Consider the following 18,417-nt stretch of genomic DNA (forward strand, 5'->3'; position numbering starts at 1 on the left):
CCGGAAATTATTTTCTTCATGGTGCTCAAAGCCCTTTGGGAGGGACACAGAGGCCCCCGGGGTGTGGGGGGCTGCTGGGGGCTTGGCAGGGTTTTGGAGGGCAGAGGGCGAGCAGGGCTGTGTGTTTACAGTGGGGGGAGGCCTGGGGAGCCAGCAGAGCGCTGTTCCTTGCACCGTGTGCCTTTGCACACTGCCAGGGCTGGAGCCCAGCACCAGCCGAAGGGTTAAACGGCCCTGTGGGCACAGAGCTGCCGCAGGCTCTTCCCAGGCATGTCTGGGACCCGGTGGAGAAAAGAGCCCCGGAGGAGGTGTCACACGTGTCTTTTACTTACCCAAAAAAAAGCACAAACCGGGACATGGGGGTCTGTGCAAATGCCCAGGTCATTCCCAGGTGCTGTTGCACGGATGTAGTGACTTGGCACCACTTGGCACGGCTCAGTGCTGTGCTGAGGGTGGGGGCTGCGGTTGGGCTCAACGCCCCTGTGCCTGCATGCCTGTGCCATGGCAGCTTTGAAGGCACAGGGCCGGGCACCCGGAGCTGACGGCGCACATGGAGCCTCTGGGCAGCATCCTGGTCTGGTGGCCTCGCCCTGCTGCAGCCTCCAGCTGTGCTCCTGGGCACCTCCACTCCCGGCCCTGGCGCCCTCCTCTTCCTCTCCTGCTCACCAGCACCTCCAGGCACTTAACTGCAGCTCTTCCTCCCTGTCCCTGTCAAGGAGTGGTTGCCCGCGGTGCCCGTACCTGGCAGCTGTCCTTGGCCTCGGTGGATCCATGCACAGTGCAGCTCCAGCAGGACGTGGGGCCCGATCCACTGGGACCAGTGGCTGGGGGGCACGGGGGTGGCGCATGGGGCTGGGGGTGCAGGGGCTTTGGCCTCACTGGCTCAGGGCTGTCCTGGGGCTTCGCCAGCCACCTCCTCCAGGCTGGATCTGGGCCGCGCTGGGTGGCCACCCGCTCCTGTCACATCCTGTCCCTCCCTGCTGTGGCTGGTGCTGCTGTGAGCCCAAGTGCAAGATCCCAGCTGCCCTGCTTGCCTCCCTGCCCCGCCACGTCCCCCTGCATGACCAGCATCAGCACCTCACAAGGGCATGGAGATGGGCCCCTCTCCCACTCCCCATCCTCGCCTCGCCCTCCCACCCTGGTCCCCAGCTGAGGGGATGGCTGCTGCTGCACCCAAGCCTGCCCAGGGTGACCAGGTCCTCCAGCGCAGGGTTATTGGAGCAGCCGTGTGCCACCAGCCAGGTCACTGCTGCGGCATGGACGTGCTCTCACCCTGATGCTGCGAGAGGCAGCATGGAGACATGCCAGCATGCCAGGCCACCAGCCATGCCGGTCTGCAGGAGCAGCTCGGCTTCCTTGAGGACAGAGGGCCAAGCCAGGGGAATGAGAGGCAGAGTCTGGGGCCCTGGCACCCCCATGGTGCCCGCTGCCAGCAGGGGTGGGTGCCCCCAGGGCCACATGTGCCAGGAGTGCATTATGTGTGTGTGTTGCAACGTTCCTGTGGGGTGATACAAGGCCCTGGTGGGTCCTGGCCTCAGGGAGACGTGGGACAGGGGCCTGACAGCACCCGGTTGAGCAGCAGTGATGGTGGTCTTTGCCCCCAGAGTGATGCTGGTCCCCAAGCACGGTGGGGCTGTGTGACGAGGACCCTCCTGCTGAGACACAGCAGCACCCTGGTGTGCAGGGGTGTCCCAGGGAGCTGAGGTGGCAGTGGCCAAGGCAGGTGGTGCGCAGGCCTGCACCAGGCTGGCAGGAAAGGGCACACTGCTGCATGTGCCCCCACACACCGTGTCCCCAGGGTGGGTGCCCACCACTGTACTGGCAGCCACCAGCAGCAGCCTCAGCAGCCTCCAGCAGTGAAACTGGGCCAAATGGTTTCATTCCCAGGTTCTGATCCCGTTCCACACCAAACTGAACGAGGTGCTGCTGGCGGTGGGGGCAGGCGGTGGCCGTCACACATAACCTGGTGCTCACGGGGGTTTGGACACAGACACAGCAACAGCCATTGAGCCACCAGCAAAGTGATTTCTTGGCACCTTTTACTGCTCTGCGGAAGCCGGGGTGCAGGGGCCGCAGGGCCAGGGGATGGCAGGACATGGTGGCCATGCCAGGACTGAGCCAGATGTCCTGTAGTGCTGGCCACAAACCAGCTCCAGGTGATCCAGCTGGTTCCAGGGTGCAGCACAGCTTGGCCCCATGCCGGCCATCACCCATCACACCCCTGGCCCCAGGTGCTGGGCCGGGGCTGGATGCCGTAAAAGCAGGAGGTGTCAAAGGGCATCGCTGTCCCCACTGGGCGGCAGGGGACCACATGTGGCGGGGGGCTGCCCCACAGGATGGGTGAGAGCTGCTGTTCCTCTTCCTGGGGGCAGCGTGGGGCCAGCGCACAAGAGAGGAGCCCAATGGCTCCCAGCGCCCCAGCCATCGCGCACAGCACCATGCCCACCAGCCAGCACATCCCCAGTGCGTGGTTGTACCGCACCACCTGCACATCTAGCACCACAAACTCCTCCACCATGATCCCCTCCAGCTTTGGGGGCACCAGGGAGCCAGCAGCCAGCATGGCAGCCCCCACAAGCAGGAGCAAGGTCCCTGTGAAGAAGCTCACCTGGGGACAGGGCCACCCAAATGCCATGGTGGGATGCACCCCACGCAGGATGTGGGCAGGAGGAGGCAGGAGGAAGGGTTCTGGGGTCTCTTACCTTCCAGATGAGGGGGGGGCCAGGCTCCGGGGGTCAGGACCCATCCTTGTCCCAGTCTTCACTGGACCTGGCCCCGGTACAGTCCTCATAGAAGAGGTGGAGGTAGGAATGGACCCCATACCACTTCCCCTGCGCCACGCTGGGCCCGCGGCCGCAACTGCAGTCCAGCTCACAGGTGGGCATCAGGCCTGTGGGGCACAGGGGGAGTGGTCCAGGCTATGGGGAGGGTGGCAGGACCCAGGGACCCACAGCCACCCCCCTCCTGCAGCAGCACCCACAGGGGCTCCTGCCCTGGCGCCGAGGTGCACATGGGGGACAGGGCACCGGTACTGGCTGCATGCCCCAATGCAGAGGTCATTGCTTGTGTTGGGGAGCACAAAGAGGGATCCCAGGAGCTGCCCCCCAATGCAGAGGTCATTGCTTGTGTTGGGGAGCACAAAGAGGGATCCCAGGAGCTGCCCCCCACCCACTCACAAGGTTCTGTCTTGGCACTAGGACCTGGCTGGGGCAGTGAGGCCAAGGCCACATCCTCAGGGTGACTGAGCACATCACTGCCCGTATCCCGGTGGGGCTTGCATATGGGATGGAGGAGGGGACCCCCTGCCTTGCACTGCGGGGAACTGCCCGTCCTGGGCCGCCTCCAGACCCGGCACAGCCCCAGCATGGCCCCCGTTGCCGCGTTGGCAGGATGAGGCTCGACATCAGGCCACCGGCAGCCGCCCAATCGGCGGCGGTGGGAAGGAGGAGCGGTGGCAGGGAGGGACGCAGCCACCCTTGGGGTGGCCAAGGAGCCGCTGCCTTCCGGGGACACGGGGACACAGCCACCGTACTGCAGGGACAGGACCACCGCGTCCCCTCCCGGGGGATGGGGCATTGCCATGGGAACTGCCTGCTCAGCCCTCGCCAGGGTGCCCCGCAGCCTGGCGTTTGCATGTGGGTGCACGTGTGTGTGTGCGTGCATGTGTGTGTGCGTGTGTGTGCACATGTGTGTGTGCGTGTGCATGTGTGTGTGCGTGCATGTGTGTGTATGCACATGTGTGTGTGCGTGGGCATGTGTGTGCACGTGTGTGTGTGCGTGCGTGCGTGTGTGTGTGCGTGTGTGCGTGTGCATGGGGATGTGTTCAGGGCTGTCAGCCCGCAGGAGAGGGGCGGGGGGGGGCGGGGGGGGGACTGGGACCCTTTCGGTGCCAGCCGCAGCGCTGAACAAAGCCCTGCACTGGAGAGGCCTCGCAGGGGGACACTGCCCACGGGACTGGCTGTCCTCCTGCACAGCCCCAGCCTGGGTGTCCCCAGAACCGGGGACGTGTTTGTCCCTCTGTCCCCACACAGCAGCAGGGCCCTTCTTGCATGCAGGGGTCTGGGAGGGCCCAGCCTGCCTGGTGCTACCAGCCTTTGGAGGGGGGGCTCATCCTGGGGACCACCCCAGTGATGCCCATCCCTCTCCTTCCCTGGGCTGCCCCCACGCCGTACCCCCTGTGTCCCCCCACACAGGCTCAGCCCTGGCCACACCCCAGCCCTACCTACTCCCCACTTACCTCGGGGGCGCGGGGTGGGGGGCAGAGGCCTTAGCACATCCTTCCCCGTTCCAGTGCTGTCACCAACAGCGGTCCCTCTACTGTCCTTCTGTCCGGGAGGGATCCCATGGCACTGCCCATGGGTGGGCAGCCAGGCCCCAGCTCCCACACAGCCCCACCACTGCCCGTCCAGAGGTGGGGAGGGGAGGGGGGGCTGTGCTGGGGCGGGGTGGGGGACAGTGGGGGTCCCTGGCTCTGCCTGTGGAGCTGGTGATACGGTGCCGGCAGCCGCCACGCGTGGAACAGAGCTGGGCTGGCCGCAGCATGGGCACGGCGCCGGGCACCGAGCACCAGCCCATGGCGAGGTCAGGGGGGCAGCGGCGGTGGCCAGCGAGCCGGGGCCATGGCTGGGCCAGCCCCACGGGCCTCCCTGCTCCAGGCCGTGGCCCCGGGCAGGAGCCTGCTGCTGTGGCCGGGGGCTGCCCTCAGCCGGCACCAGAGCATCACTGCCCCCGCGGCTTCGGGGACTGCAGGTCCACGCTGGGTGCTGTCCCAGAGTGGGTGCAGCCCTGGGCTCCCATGGGGCTGGGGGGTGTCACTCAGCACAGCCATCCCCACCCCCGGGGACAGCTGGGAAGGGCTGGTACCCGGGGATGCTCTGGGCTCCCCTTGTTGCCGTGGCAACAGCTGCAGGTGGGGGTGTGTGTGACGCAAGTGGCGCATGCCCCCCCCGTAGCCCACCCCCCCTCACCCCCCCCCTGAGCCCTCCTGCGGGGCTGGATTAACACCCCAGCCCCCCTGGCCTTTCCCCGCGGGGGGAGCCGCTGGGGCTGCGCATGCAGAGAGCAGGTACAGCGCACACATGCAGAGGCAAACAGGGAGCACATGCATGCACAGGCACCTACACATGAAGCACACACATGCAGAGGCACACAGGGAGCACACGCATGCACAGGCACACATGGAGCACACATGCAGAGGCAAACAGGGAGCACATGCATGCACAGGCACCTACGCATGAAGCACACACATGCAGAGGCACACAGGGAGCACACGCATGCACAGGCACACATGGAGCACACATGCAGAGGCACACAGGGAGCACACGCATGCACAGGCACACATGGAGCACACATGCAGAGGCACACAGGGAGCACATGCATGCACAGGCACACATGGAGCACACATGCAGAGGCACACAGGGAGCACACATGCAGAGGCACACAGGGAGCACATGCATGCACAGGCACACACAGAGCACACACTGCACAGTGCATGCATGTGCACACACGCCAACACATGCTGTGCAGCCACACACCCCATGCACACCCGGTGTATGTGTCCAGCCTGCATACAATGTGCACTGCACACCACACAGCTGCTTGCACACATGCAAGGAGATGCACATACATGTGCACGCACACACACACAGAGGTGCAGGCTCACACCCCCCAGCAGCGTGGCATGGCTTCCTGGGAACATCCAGCCCTCCTCAGGGGATGGTCAGTGCGGGACCAGGGTGGGAGCTGACATGGCTGGGAACTGGATGCTCAGGACTGGGGACCAACATCCTCCTGGGAATACCACATCTCCCTTGGACCCCACATCCCCCTGGGGATCCCCATCTCCCTGGGACCCTGCATCCCCCTGGGAATGCCACATCTCACTGGGACCCCACATTCCCCTGGGCACCCCCATCACCCTTGGAGATCCACACCCCCCCTGGAAGGAGCGAGGCGGTGCAGGAGGAGCCAGAGCCATAGGGAGCAGACCAACACACTTTATTCCATAATCACAACAGTCAGGATAACCGTTAGCCGAGTTTCTGCAGCACCGGAGCCAGCTGCGTCACACCCCTCCGGAACGGGCCGCGGCTGGGGCTGTGCCTCGGCTAAAAGCCTATTTCTCCAAGACGACAGATACAGGAACCCTTCACTAACACAACACTACAAAGGTGACCCCGAGCGCTGGTGCCCGTCCGCAGGCTGCGCCGGGGCCCCGCCGGCTCCCGGGGCCCCCGGCCCGCTTGGCCGCCGCCGGGGCGGCTTCTTCCTGAGAGAGGTTTGGTTTATTTTTATTATTAATTTATTATTATTATTATTATTCGCTTTGTCTCTAGTGATGACGGGATGTCACACGCGCACGCACACACGCTCGCACACGCATGCCAGCCAGCACCGGGCAGCGGGGAGGCAGGGGCGCAGCAGGAGGGGTCTGCACGCTGGGGGGGTCTCTAAGAACTACAACCACACAGCACAGAAAATCCACCACTGTCCACAACGGTTCTCCCCTGACAAACACACCCAGCGAGTCTCGAGGAGGAGGCAGGAAGGGGACGCAGATGGGGACAGGGACGAAGCGGATGGTGTTGTGCTTGCGGCCAGGGCTGGGGGGGGGCCCGGCTCTGGCTCTGGTTCTGGTGCTGACCCAGAACCTGCTCCTGAGGAAAAGTTTCACCTGACAGTCCGTGGAGGGAGTGACCCAGCCCACAGGCGATGCACAGCATGCAGGGGACTGCAGAGACCCTGGGCCACCCCTGTCCCCGCTGGGAACAGGGGATGCAGTCCCAAGCTGTAGGACCGGCAGAGCACATGTCTGATGTGGGACCCTCGCTACGGCTTCAGGCCCTGCTGATACCTGGGGGCTTTGGCTTCCCCACAGATGGGGATGGAGAGGTGACCTGTGGCCTCGGCACCTTTCCCAAGCGCCCCTGGCCATGGCACAGGGCAGCCGCGCACCCCAAGAAGGCACCGAGGTGCTGAGCAACATCTGTGCGCATCAGAGAGCCCCGGGGCCACGGGAGCCCATGGGAACCCCAACCCCAGCTCACACATGGCAGGGGGCTTGGGGTGCTCCTGGCACAGGGCTCCCCGGGGAGTGGGAAGGCAGATCCCCCCCCCAGGGCGGCGGCAAGGCAGGAGCAGGCTGCCGGCATTGCGGCTGGCCTGGTGCTTATTTGGCTTTTCCACCTTGGGTGGGACTGGGTCCGGTGGGGAACGGCCGGGGGGGCAGGGACAGGGTCGCGCTCTATACGGGGGACACGTGTCTGATGCGTGATGCCCACCTGCCTGCACAGGCTGGCACCCGCACCGGGGCTACTGAAACACCATGGCTAACGCAATGCCGACACACACACGTACAGCTACCGCTACACACCGACACATCTACAATGCTGATGGCTGGCCGTCAGGGGGGTGCCTGGCGGGGACCCCAAGGCCACCCGGGATGGGGATGGGGGACACCGAGCATCCCTGCAAAGAGCCCGGGGACACACCTCTCCCGGCATCACAGTGCCTTTCCCTACGGCTGAGCCAGGGCCACTGGCACCTCCGGCAGTGAGGCCAGGCAGGTCCCAGCTCTGAGCCATACTGGGGGGGTGCCAGGACCCGGTGTGGGGGGTGCTCTTCCCCAGGTCACAGCTCCATCCAGTCCCACAGCAACGGACAGGCACGGGGCCGCCTGTGACCAGCAGAACCGGCAGCCCCAAATCGGGGAGGCAGAGCCCCAGGGAGCAGGTGCCCCGCTGCCCCCAGCACCCCACTTCCCAGAAAGGGCCAGAGGGGCTTGTGCACACCCAGAGCTCTTGGAGAATCGGGGCCAGGGTAAACGTCAGAGGGTGCTTCAAGCAGCAGTCCCTGATGAGCCCAGGACGGCTCCTTCAGGTGCTGCCAGCCCCGGCCATGGCCATAGGGCTGGCAGCCCGGGGTGGTGGGGGTCCCCACCGGCACCCCCCACAGCACAGCCGTACCTGAGCGCAGCCCCTGCCCCACAACTGCAGCCCATGACCGCCGAGCCAGCACTGCGGCCACGTGCTCCCTGGCTCCGGAGGAGGTGGCTCGTTGCAGGAAGAAGCCATTAGGAAAAGCAAAGAAAAAGCCAGCTGGAGCAGCTGCTGCGGCTGGACCTTTCCTGCCGGGAATCTCCTTGGCAGCACTCTGCCGGGATGCCCTGCTCTTGGTGAAGCTGGCAGCGGGGCATGGCACGGCGATGCATGGAGGACCGTGCCAGAGCATCACCCACACCCCATGCACTCACCGGCATCGCTGCCGCTGCTCTCAGCCCCATCCGGGTGGTTGCTTAAGGCAGATTTCCCGCAGTATCCCTGCCCTCCTGCTCCCCGCCACCATCGCCTGCCACAGCCGGGCACGGTGGGACCTGGTTCCACTGGCCAAAGCGAGCCAGCCCAGAGTGGGTCCTGCACGGGCACCCGGTCCAAGGCTAAAATGGGGGCTGGCTGCTTCGGGAAGGGCTCATCTCCACCGGGGTTTGGGGTGGCTCCGGGCACGGACTCCCCCCACGGCACAGCCCCTTCTGCACAACTGCCTGGCGAGAGGCAAAACACAGCCTCCCACGTCCACGTGCGGATCACGTGTGTGCAACTTCGCTCTTCCCAAAGTGAGCAGTGGGGAGCGCGCGCCACAGGGAAAGAGCTGATCCTGTGGGACACCAACCCCGCAAAGCTGGGGACCCCGACGAAATGGGGCGTTGGGCAGGGAGGCATGGCTCCGCATCCCTCCCCAAGGGCTGCAACAACAGGGAAGAGGAAAAAATTGAAACTGTGCTTTAAATGCAGTCAAAAAGCAAAAGGAATTGGCCATTCCCAAAGGAATCGGGCGGGATGGGCACCAAGAGCTGGGGCCAGTGTGGGTGCTCTGGCTGCCCAGCAAGCGGGAGGGAGCACTGGGCAGCGCTGGCAGGGATGGGAGCAGCTGGGAGCAGCCATGGCCAGCAGCACCGCCACGGCCAGAGCCACGGGGAGAAGGGGCCAGGCACTGACAATGAAAACCCGATGAGATGTTTGCATTTCACGGGCAAATAACCGCGGCGGTCAGCCACGCATCCCACGGCCACGAGGCGAGAGCCAGACAGACAGACGAGGAGTGGGTGTGTGCCGGGGGGGGGGGTAGGGTGAGCAGGGAGCTCTGCCTTCCAGCGGCTTCAAGGCAAAATACCTGATTCCTGCATGTAAACAGCTGGTTTCGATTCTTTTTTTTTTTGTGGGTGGTTTTTTTTGTGGTTTTTTTTTTCTATGACCTGATTGTGGGGGCGGGGGGGAAAAAAAAAAAAAAAAAAAAAGAGCATTACCTGCAGAGCACGGGACTCAGTAGGTAAAGACCAAGTCTGAGATGCTGGACATGAGCCAGTCCCCCGCTATCATCTCCGTCACCTCAGGCGTGCAATAGTCCGGGAACTCGAAGTGCGAGGAGCCTCCCCGCGGGAAGAGGTCGTGGTCCTTGTCGAAGACGGACCAGTCCAGGGCACCGCAAGCAGTGCTGGTGGGGGCGCGCCCCGGCAGGACCCCCAGCAGCTCTTCCTCCAGCTCCTCATCAGAGGAGCTGAAGGAGGAGGGAGGAGACCCGGCTGACATGGGAGAGGGGGACTCACTCTCCGGTGACCTCCCCGGCTCAGGGCAGGTGGCAGTGGGGCTTGGGGATGCAGGGGGCTCCTGGGGGCCATGCTCCCCGCTGGGTGCCAGGTGCCAGGTGGCTGTGCCGGGTGCCACGGTGCGGTCCTCAGTGGGCACCTCTGGCATGGGCTTCTGGGAGGCGTCGGGCGGCTTGGCTGGCTGCCGGCGGCTGGCAGAGACACGGCCCAGCACGGAGGGCTTGATCTTCACCGGGAGCCGCGGACGGGACGTGCCGGTGCCCACCTTGCCCTTTTTCCGAGGCCGGTACTTGTAGTCGGGGTAGTCGGCCATGTGCTTGAGACGCAGGCGCTCAGCCTCCTTGACAAAGGGGATCTTCTCAGAATCGTGGAGGAGCTGCCAACGCCGGCCCAGGCGCTTGGAGATCTCGGCGTTGTGCATGTCGGGCCACTGGTCCATGATCTTGCGGCGCTCGTGCTGCGACCACACCATGAAGGCGTTCATGGGCCGCTTGATGTGCCCGCTCGGCGTCTTGCACCAGGCGGGTTCAGCGTCGCGGGTGGGCAGCGGGGCGCAGGGCTCCCGCCGAGCCTCCACGCCCCGGCCCCGTGTGCCGCGCTGCACCATGCCGGGGCCCGGGACCACACCGCCTCCTCCTCTTCCTCCTCCTCCTCCTCCTCCCCGCCCGCCGCCGCCGCCGCCTCCCCGCCCGCCGCTACGCGCCGCGCCGCGCCGCCCCCATTGTGCGGAGCGGGCGGCGGCGGCGGGGCGGGGCGCAGGGGGCCGCGCCGGGGCCTGGGGGCGCACGGCGGGGGCGGCTCCGCCGGAGCGGCGGCCGCTGCGATGCTCCGGAGGGACCCCGAGCCGGCCCTGTGGCCTCCGCCTCCGGGATGCTCCGCAGCGCTCTGGTCCGGGGATGCTCCGCGCTCGCTCGGGGATGCTCTGTACCGGCCCAGGGATGCTGCACGCCGCGGGGGCTCCGCGCCGCCCCGGGGATGCTTCCCCAGTGAAGTCGGTGGCTGCTCCGGTGGCGGGGGATGCGGGGATGCTGCGGCGGGTCCGGGTCGGGGGGTGCGCGGGGGCGGCGCGGGCAGCCCAGGAGCCGCACGCCCCCCGGTGCCGCTCTTATAGGCGCCGCCGCTCCGCCCCCGCGCCGCCCCCGGTAAACACCGCCGCGCCGGTTCTGTCAATGGGAGGCACCGCCCCCCCCGGCCCATTGGCCGCGGGGCGGGGGGGAATATCCAGCTCCGCCAATGGGCGCCCTCCGGAGAAGGGTTGCTGGAGAGAATGGCAGGGCGGCACGCCCCGGTACCCCCCGGTACCGCCGCCGCGGCACCCCGGTAGCCGCCGATGCCCTCACCCGAGCAGCACAGCACCCCTCGGTACCTTCACCAGCGTCCCAGTACCCCGGCCGGGGCCCCTCGGGACTCCTCCGTGCCCTCCGGTACCCACTCGGGGATGCTCCCAAACCCTGCCGGTATCCGCTGCTCCCCCTGTGTGGCCACCCCGGTGCCCCCTAGACCCGCACGTGGGCACCCCCGGGAGCCCCCACACGCCTCGCGGCCCCCTGGGAGCTGCACCCCGGCCCGGGCACGGCTCCACGCTCCCGGACACTGAGCATCCCCCCGGGACGCTGCTCCCGGTGCCCGGCCCCGCCGGTTCACCGGGCCCCCACTGCCCCCAGTACCCTCGGCAGATCCCTGGCCCAGGGACAGCCCCCGCGATCCCCGGTGGGGCTTGCAGCGCTCGGCCCCCTGCGCCCTGGGAAGGCCGATGCTTCGTGGACGCGCCTGTGTATGTGTGTCCGCCGCTCCCCGACCCAGCAGCGTCTCCGCAGGGCTCGGCTCCCGGCGGGTCAGGGGGGCGGCGGCCCACGGGGCTGCCCGCCGGTGCCACGAGTGGGGCCTTACCCCCCGCGGCGCAGCCCCGCCAGACCCCGCCCCTCCAGCCAGACCCCGCCCCTCCAGCCAGACCCCGCCCCCTCGGCGGGGCTGCGGGCGGCACCAATGGCGCGGCGGCGGCGGACCTGTTGCCCCGGAGACCGCGGGCTGCTCGCCAGGGGCCGCGCCCATTGGCTGCCGCCGTGGCGCGCGGGCCCGCCGCAGGGCGCGCGCCCATTGGCTGCGCCGCCGCCGCCAGTTGCTGTGGTAACAGGGGCCCGAGCACGGCCTACACCGGGTACGGCGGTCCACACCGGGCACCGGGGACTCAACTAAGCATCGCGGGCTACACCGGGCACCTCGGCCCACACCGGGCACCGCTGCCAGCTCCGGGCACTACAGCCCACGCCGGGCACCGGGGACTCCACCAGGCATCAGGGCCACACCGGGCACCGCGGCCCACACCGGGCACCGTGGCCCACGCCTGGCACCGCGGCCCATGCCCAGCATCGCGGCCAGGCCCAGGCTACGGGGATTCTGCCAGGCATCGCGGCCCACACTGGGAACCTCAGCTTACAGTGGGCACCATGGCCCATGCCGGGCATCACGGCCCACGCCTGGCACCGGAGACTGCACTAGCGCCTACACTGGGCACCGCGGCCCGCGGCCTGCCCTGCACCCCAGGGCTCTGCCGACACCCACCTTGAGCCCCGCTGCCCGGGAACCACCACACAACCCTCTACCGCGGCTTCCCTGTCATGCTGGGCCTTGCACGGAGGCAGTGGGGAGCCATTGTCACCGTCTGACCCTGGCACCGTGCACCTGCCCGGCCATTCCCCCTGGCCCCCCGGGCGGGGCCGGCTGCGTGCACGTTAGCCCGGGAACGCCGGTGCCGCGGAAGGGCTCTGCGGGGCCCTGAGGCGGCTGCCCCGTGCTCACCGCCACGCTGCCCATGGCCCGCCCTGCGCTGGGCTCTCCAGGCCTCGCTCGGTGCTACCGCCGCGGGCTCTGCTCTCCCTCAGCAGCCGAGTCCCCGTCCCGCAGGGCTCTCCGGTCTGGCCCGGCTCCCACCAGGCCCGGGCACCCAGATCCCGCCCCCGTGGATCCCTTCCCGGCTGATCCCTTCCCGGTGCGAACCCGTGCCTCTGCCGCCGGGCTCCTGCCGTGCACATCCGGCAGGGGGCGCTCTTCCCTGGGCGCGGGCCCCGCTCCGCTCCGCCTGCTGTCGCCATGGAGACCGGGACGGGGCCGGGAAACGGGGCATCTGCGGGGTACGGGGCATCCGCGGGGGCCGTGGGGTACGGGGGGAACCCCGGGGCGCAGGAGGATGGCGGGGGGCCATGGCGAAGTGGGCTCCCGGGTGGGTGAGGGGCTCCCAGGAGGACAAAGGAGTGGGCCGGGGAGTGTCCCCGTAGGGGACAGGCAGGAGGAGTCCCCGGCGGGCCTGGGGTGGGGAGGGGGGCTCGCCGGCGGGCTAAGAGGATAGCTAGGGAGCTCCCCAGTGAGGCAGGGGGGGTAGGTGACGATGGGGCTCACTAAGGTACAATAACCCAGGAGTGTCCCTGGCTCTGCTCAGACTTTGGACCCACAGGGGCTTATCCCTGGGGACAGGCAGCACTGTGGGGCTCAGCCGCTTCAGTGGCGTTATGCTTTTGCCTTCCAGAGCCTGCCTGGAGATGGATGCACAGGGCCCGCTCCCCAGTATTGTGGAAGAGTTCAAGAGAATAGTAAGACTCCTGTTCCCATGGGTTTATGACACTTGCAGTGTCTCTCAACCAGGCCTGGAAACTGGCTGCTCCAGGCCGGTAAAGGGGCACCTGGGAGCCCCAGAGGAGCTGCGGAGGGGAGCTGGAACTGTGGGTCAGTTCAGAGAGGTCTCTGCTCACCAACTTCCTCTGATGCCCTGGCTTTTCTGTGCTAACTGTTGTGCTGAGTTTAGGATTACAGCAAATGGCAGAAGGCAGAAGCAGAGGAAAGGAAATCTCCAGCCCACAGGATGACTTGGCCACCGCTCACTGATGAGGACAAGAAGAAAGGGGAGAACAAGCCAGGCTGGGAGAGATTCCCTGATACACCACCCTGCTGCCCTGGCCCACCGGTGCCACTTCTGCATTAACCCAGTGCTTTCTGCAGGGAGACATTCAGCAAAAAACACAAAAAGCAAATTACCCAAGGTGAAATGCTGAGAATAAAGAGGGAGAACTAGCAAAGGCCAGGGAGTGCTCTGTAGGCTGGGCTCCTGGGCTGGAACTGTGAGCAGCTTTTGCTGACGCTGTGGAAGGTTTGAATTCAGTCTCTCAGTTGTTCATTTATTTCCCTCAGCCATATATGATAAGAGAGACTAGATGTAAGGTGTTGAAACTGGGCTGTGAAATAAGCACAGGCCTTTTTCTTTTTTGTTTTGGGTGGGTATTTTTTTGTTTTACTAGTTGCATTTATACCAAGTAGAAAACCACCCTTGCCTTCAGAGACATCATCCCAAGAGAAATACAGAAGTTCTACTCAGAGGAAATCAGCTCTTCAGAAGGCTGAACTAGCTAAAACCTTGGAAGAGATCAAAATTACCACAGTACGTGCCACAGATACCCAGTGCTGGGATGCAGGTTGCAAATCCATGCAGTTACCCCAGCTGCCTTTATGGAGGAAATTCTAGCAGCCTGACTTGTTCTTGCAAAATGGCATGTGTTTATTTATTAATACACTGGAGGTAATTATGCTGCTCTGCTTAATGCTGGTGAAATCTATCCTTGATATTGTCTATCAAGAAAAATTAAGAGAAACCAAGAGAGAGTCCAGACTGTAGCAGCAGGAGGGATGAGATTTAGGAAATGTGACCTGTTAGAAAAGACTGTTGGTATCAGATTTACTCAGTCTAGCAGAGTTGAGGTGGAGGACACTACCACAGCTTTTTAGTAGGTGAAAGATGGTTGTAAAACATGGTGACCGTGCAGCTGGTAGTAAGGAACATGGGAGCAGGGGTGTACTGTATGGGGGAAGTCAGAGTGCCTTACCCTGGGATGGGAACGTCCCGGGGATGGCAGACGATGGTAAGAAAACTTGGGGCAGGTGGACTGGTGGAGTCTCCAACACTATAATTCACAATTTCCTGTAGAATCTGATTAATCTGAAGAAAAACACCATTGAGGAGCTGAGGCAGCTTAGCACCCACCTGGCAGAGACCAACTACCAGCTAATCAAGGACATCCAGCACACTGACAACAGCACTGCCAAGCAAGCCAGGAGCCTGCTGCAGCAGTATGAAGTAGTTCAGGTGAGGCTTTAGGGCTGACCGACAGATCCAATTCAACAGAATGGAGAACTTCCCATTACTCATTAGTACTGCAGAAGGGTCAGGCGCTGCCTGGCCCCTTCCACTGCACAGTGTGTGACTGGGGCATCCCCAGTCCTGGGGGGAGCTCCCTGGTGCCCAAAGATCCTGTGAGCTGCTCTTGTTTTGTGACCATGCTTTAAAGCTGTGAGAGCACTTTGACTGTAACTGACCCAAGCAACAGTAGTCACCCCTGTAATGGCCCAAATCCATCCCTCCATGATGTCCTTGGCTCCAGCTGGCTCCCGCTTCCTAGAGCAGCTCCTGTGCATGAACTGGCACCAGCCACAGCGGCAGATCCCTCTGTGCTGCTAATGCAAGCAGCAGCACCCAAGAGCACAGTCAGGGATGGTGCTGGGGGACGTTTCAGAGCTCTGTGGAATAAGCAGTGGATTTCTCCCCATGCAGAGGGTGAAAGCAATGGTGCAGACCTTCAATCAGAACCAGCTGGATACAGCAAGGGCAGAGCTCCAGGAAATGGAAAAAACAGTGGAAAAGAATCTGGGAAGTGAGTTGCTCACATTACTGTGAAATGCAGTCTATAGGATCATATTACCTTCGCTTTCCATCTTACTAGGTTAAAAACACTGTGTTGATCTTCTGAATGTCAAACAATTCCATTTCTGAAAATTAATCTTGTTTGCTCTGTGGGGATGATCTTCCTGTCAGCCTGTCAGGAGGGAGAGAGCCCTGTGACAGGTGGCAGCCTCTGCTCAGGGGCATAGGAAGAATCGCCTCCTTGGCAGCCATACGTACGTCCTGTTGGGGCAGGATCTGGTCAAGGTGGTCTGACTCGGGGTGGCCATTGCCACTTCCCTCAGGGTGTGTAATCTCTGTAGAAAGAAGGGCTCAGGCAAATGCAGGACAGACTCCTTGGCTCAGTGAAGAAGCAAAGCTCTGGAACCCCTGGGTTGAGATTTTCTGTTTTGATTTTCAGTCAGAGCTCCAGCAGCAGCTGGATGAAGTCACATCAAAAGTGCAGGTTCTCCAGGACATCCTGTGGACCTACATCAATGGACAGCATCTGGAACAAGCTGTCCAGACAGTCTTTCTGCAGCACAGCATCCAGAACCTGAAGGAGCAGCAGCAGATGCAGGGACCTCTCCTTCCCTGCCTGCAGCATTGCCAGGGAGGAAGGAGAGGGCAGGGGATGAAGGAACACCGTAGTTATCTTGCCTAATGCTCCTGTTGTTTCTGTGCACCGCTTCCTGCTGTCCTCAGAAGGAGACAGACAAGGCAGAAGAAATGGGGAAGGCCATCTTGGAGGAACTGGAAGAGAAGGCATGGGCGGAACAAGAGGTGCTATTACAGAAAGTCATGGAGATTTATGGAGTTCACATGATGTTCCAGCAAGGGAGATCAGTTTCTGGGAGCTGGGAGACAGGGCAGGGGCTGCCACACATTGCCCGTTAGCAATAGCATGGCACAGCCAACACCCAGAGAGTAACAGGGCATTGCTGCTCCCCTCCTGATGCTGTGCTGGAACTGTTTGTCAAGCTGGGAGGGTACACAAGGAGCACTTCTGAGTTTCTGCTGTAGTCTGATGTGTTGAAACAGTCTCAGGCTTACTCCTGAGGGTTTGCCGCATGGAGGCGAGTGCACCGTGACCCAACATTCACCCTGCTTTTATGGTCCCTGTTTTATTACATTATTTAGGTAGCTGCTTTGCTAATTGGCTGTGACACCGCTGTGGTAGCACACATATGTTTGTAATAAATTAATGAGGAAATTAAACTATATGCAGCACTACAGAGCAGGGACTGCTGTCATTCTTCCCAAAATAGGAGAAACTCCTATTGCACAGTTCCGGCTTGCATGATGTGCTTAGCACTTTTCATGCGTTAGCAGCTTGAGAGCACTAAGAAAATATTAATTACTGACTCCATTTACAGCCTGCTATGATGCAGAACTGCTGTGCCCTTTTACAGCTGAATTTGTAAGCACAGGCAATGTAAGTTACCCAAGTAATATTAATAACCTTTCCCTGGGAAAATGATCTCTTGAGTTCCTCAGTCTTGTCCCATGATCAACACAACCAGTCTCTTTCTAGAGCTAGAACCCAAACCTGGTTCGAGCAGAAATCATTTTCTTGATGAGTGATGCATCTGGACATGGCCGCATTGACATCTGGCAGCATCAGGGCTTCACCCTGGTGGTTAGCGTGGAGTTTCTTCAGAAGATTTTCTTCTCTTCACCCACACAGGAGATGTTGCTGCACCAGGGTGGCCCAAAGCAGATGGTGATAAACAACTACAGTCTGCAACATGAAATACTGAGGCAAAGGGAGGTGAGCAAGCTGGGTAAGAACCAGCCAGAGCCAGCCACTCTCAGCCTTTGCCCTTCATGAATATTTTGTCTGCCTTAGTGGGGTACGTTGCCTTCCATTTTCACTGGAGCCCAGTGGACAGTTAGGACATCCTGAGGACGAGCAGTCCAGCAGGTGTTTCAGGGAGCCTGTTAAGGCCTTGCTTGCATGAGGGATGTTTTCTAGCTCTGCTGTTTGCAAAATCTTTAAAACTTTAATTTCTGCTTCTATTGCAAAGTAAAGAACTCTTAGAAACGTCATTCATTCAGATTATTAAGGACCTGGAGGAGGAGATTGGTGAGCTGAAGAGAAGCATCCAGACACTTCACCAGAGTGCAAGAGACCTGATCTTTGCTGACGTTCTTCTCTACAGACCTAAGTAAGGCTGGCCAGTGAACATGCATGGTTCTTTTTCTGTGGCCTTAGCCTGCAGAGTCTTTGGCACTGAGCGCTAATAACCCTACCCCATCATTTCCACAGACATCATGGCTAAACCTACACCCAGCCTGAGCTATAAACCCACAGCTAACGCTGGGTTTTGCTTGGGAAGACGGTTGCAGGGTCTCATGGTCTCACCTAAGAGCAGCTAGGAGCTAGCCACAACTGATACCAATCCTTGGTCTCATCCTGTCCCTTCCCTTTGTGCAGCCTGCAAGTGGAGATTGTTAGTGGCTGCAGCTGGGGATGGTCGGCACCAGCAGAGCTTTTCAAGGCCCTTGTGCCTACACTAACTAACTTTATTGTTGTTTTCGCTTTGCAGTTGGGAAGCAAAACTGAGGGCAAGGGGCAGGCTTGCGAGGAGCATCCTTGTCAAGGTAGGTCCTGCCCACCTAGAGCCGCCTTGGTTGTATGAAATAGCACCAATGTTCTATGAGAACCAAGATGGGCAGACATTTCCCTAATACGTAAAAAAATGTTGTCAGCATTGGCTGGCAGCAAAAAAGTAAACCTTTGTTATCTTTCTCACTGCTGTTTCCCTGCCCCAGTTCTCTGGTAGCTAATTACGTCCCGAGTGGAGGCTGTGGGTAATCCCCACTCCTGCTTACCCATGTGCGCTGTGCTGATACTGGATATAAGAATTACAAAGCGTAAGGTGACTCCTCACTTAGCATTGATGGGAAGAAGGCCCTACCAGCTTGATCACAGGAATACTGGGCTCTCCCCAGGGACAGACCCAGACAGGCTGAGTCTGTGGGCTGAAGCATACCAACAGCCAGCTGTGACAGGCTGTTTTCCACCAAACCCACGCAGGCTGAAGGTGTGATGCTGCCCCTTGTCCCACGGCAGTGGGGTCCTGCCCAGAGCAGGACAAATCGCAAAAAA

General features: G+C 62.2%; 3 protein-coding genes across 3 annotated transcripts; 1 reads left to right on the forward strand and 2 right to left on the reverse strand.

The window, feature by feature from the left end:
• Positions 1-1,800: 1,800 nt before the first annotated feature.
• On the reverse strand, positions 1,801-3,013 carry NRSN2 (neurensin 2). Its single transcript, XM_056355152.1, is given in 2 exon segments — positions 1,801-2,608; positions 2,703-3,013. Coding segments are annotated over 2 exon segments (585 nt in total). The 5' UTR covers positions 2,886-3,013; the 3' UTR covers positions 1,801-2,206.
• Positions 3,014-9,244: 6,231 nt separating this feature from the next.
• On the reverse strand, positions 9,245-10,698 carry SOX12 (SRY-box transcription factor 12). The gene has a single exon (XM_056355067.1). It carries the CDS (start codon positions 10,206-10,208, stop codon positions 9,318-9,320), a length of 891 nt encoding a protein of 296 aa, XP_056211042.1. The 5' UTR covers positions 10,209-10,698; the 3' UTR covers positions 9,245-9,317.
• A 233-nt stretch (positions 10,699-10,931) lies between these two features.
• C10H20orf96 (chromosome 10 C20orf96 homolog) lies at positions 10,932-18,063 on the forward strand. The gene is given in 12 exon segments (XM_056354488.1): positions 10,932-11,025; positions 11,102-11,759; positions 13,125-13,188; positions 13,401-13,512; positions 13,891-14,030; positions 14,574-14,732; positions 15,198-15,297; positions 15,731-15,881; positions 16,013-16,121; positions 16,993-17,147; positions 17,281-17,287; positions 17,364-18,063. Coding segments are annotated over 12 exon segments (1,863 nt in total). The 3' UTR covers positions 17,478-18,063.
• Positions 18,064-18,417: the final 354 nt, after the last annotated feature.

This window comes from Falco biarmicus, chromosome 10 (assembly GCF_023638135.1).
Source record: "Falco biarmicus isolate bFalBia1 chromosome 10, bFalBia1.pri, whole genome shotgun sequence".
NCBI classification, from domain to species: Eukaryota; Metazoa; Chordata; class Aves; order Falconiformes; family Falconidae; genus Falco; species Falco biarmicus.

What these genes read in the sequence shown, in the direction of transcription:
- SOX12 (XM_056355067.1), bottom strand. Translation starts at nt 10,208, where the DNA reads ATGGTGCAGCGCGGCACACGGGGCCGGGGCGTGGAGGCTCGGCGGGAG.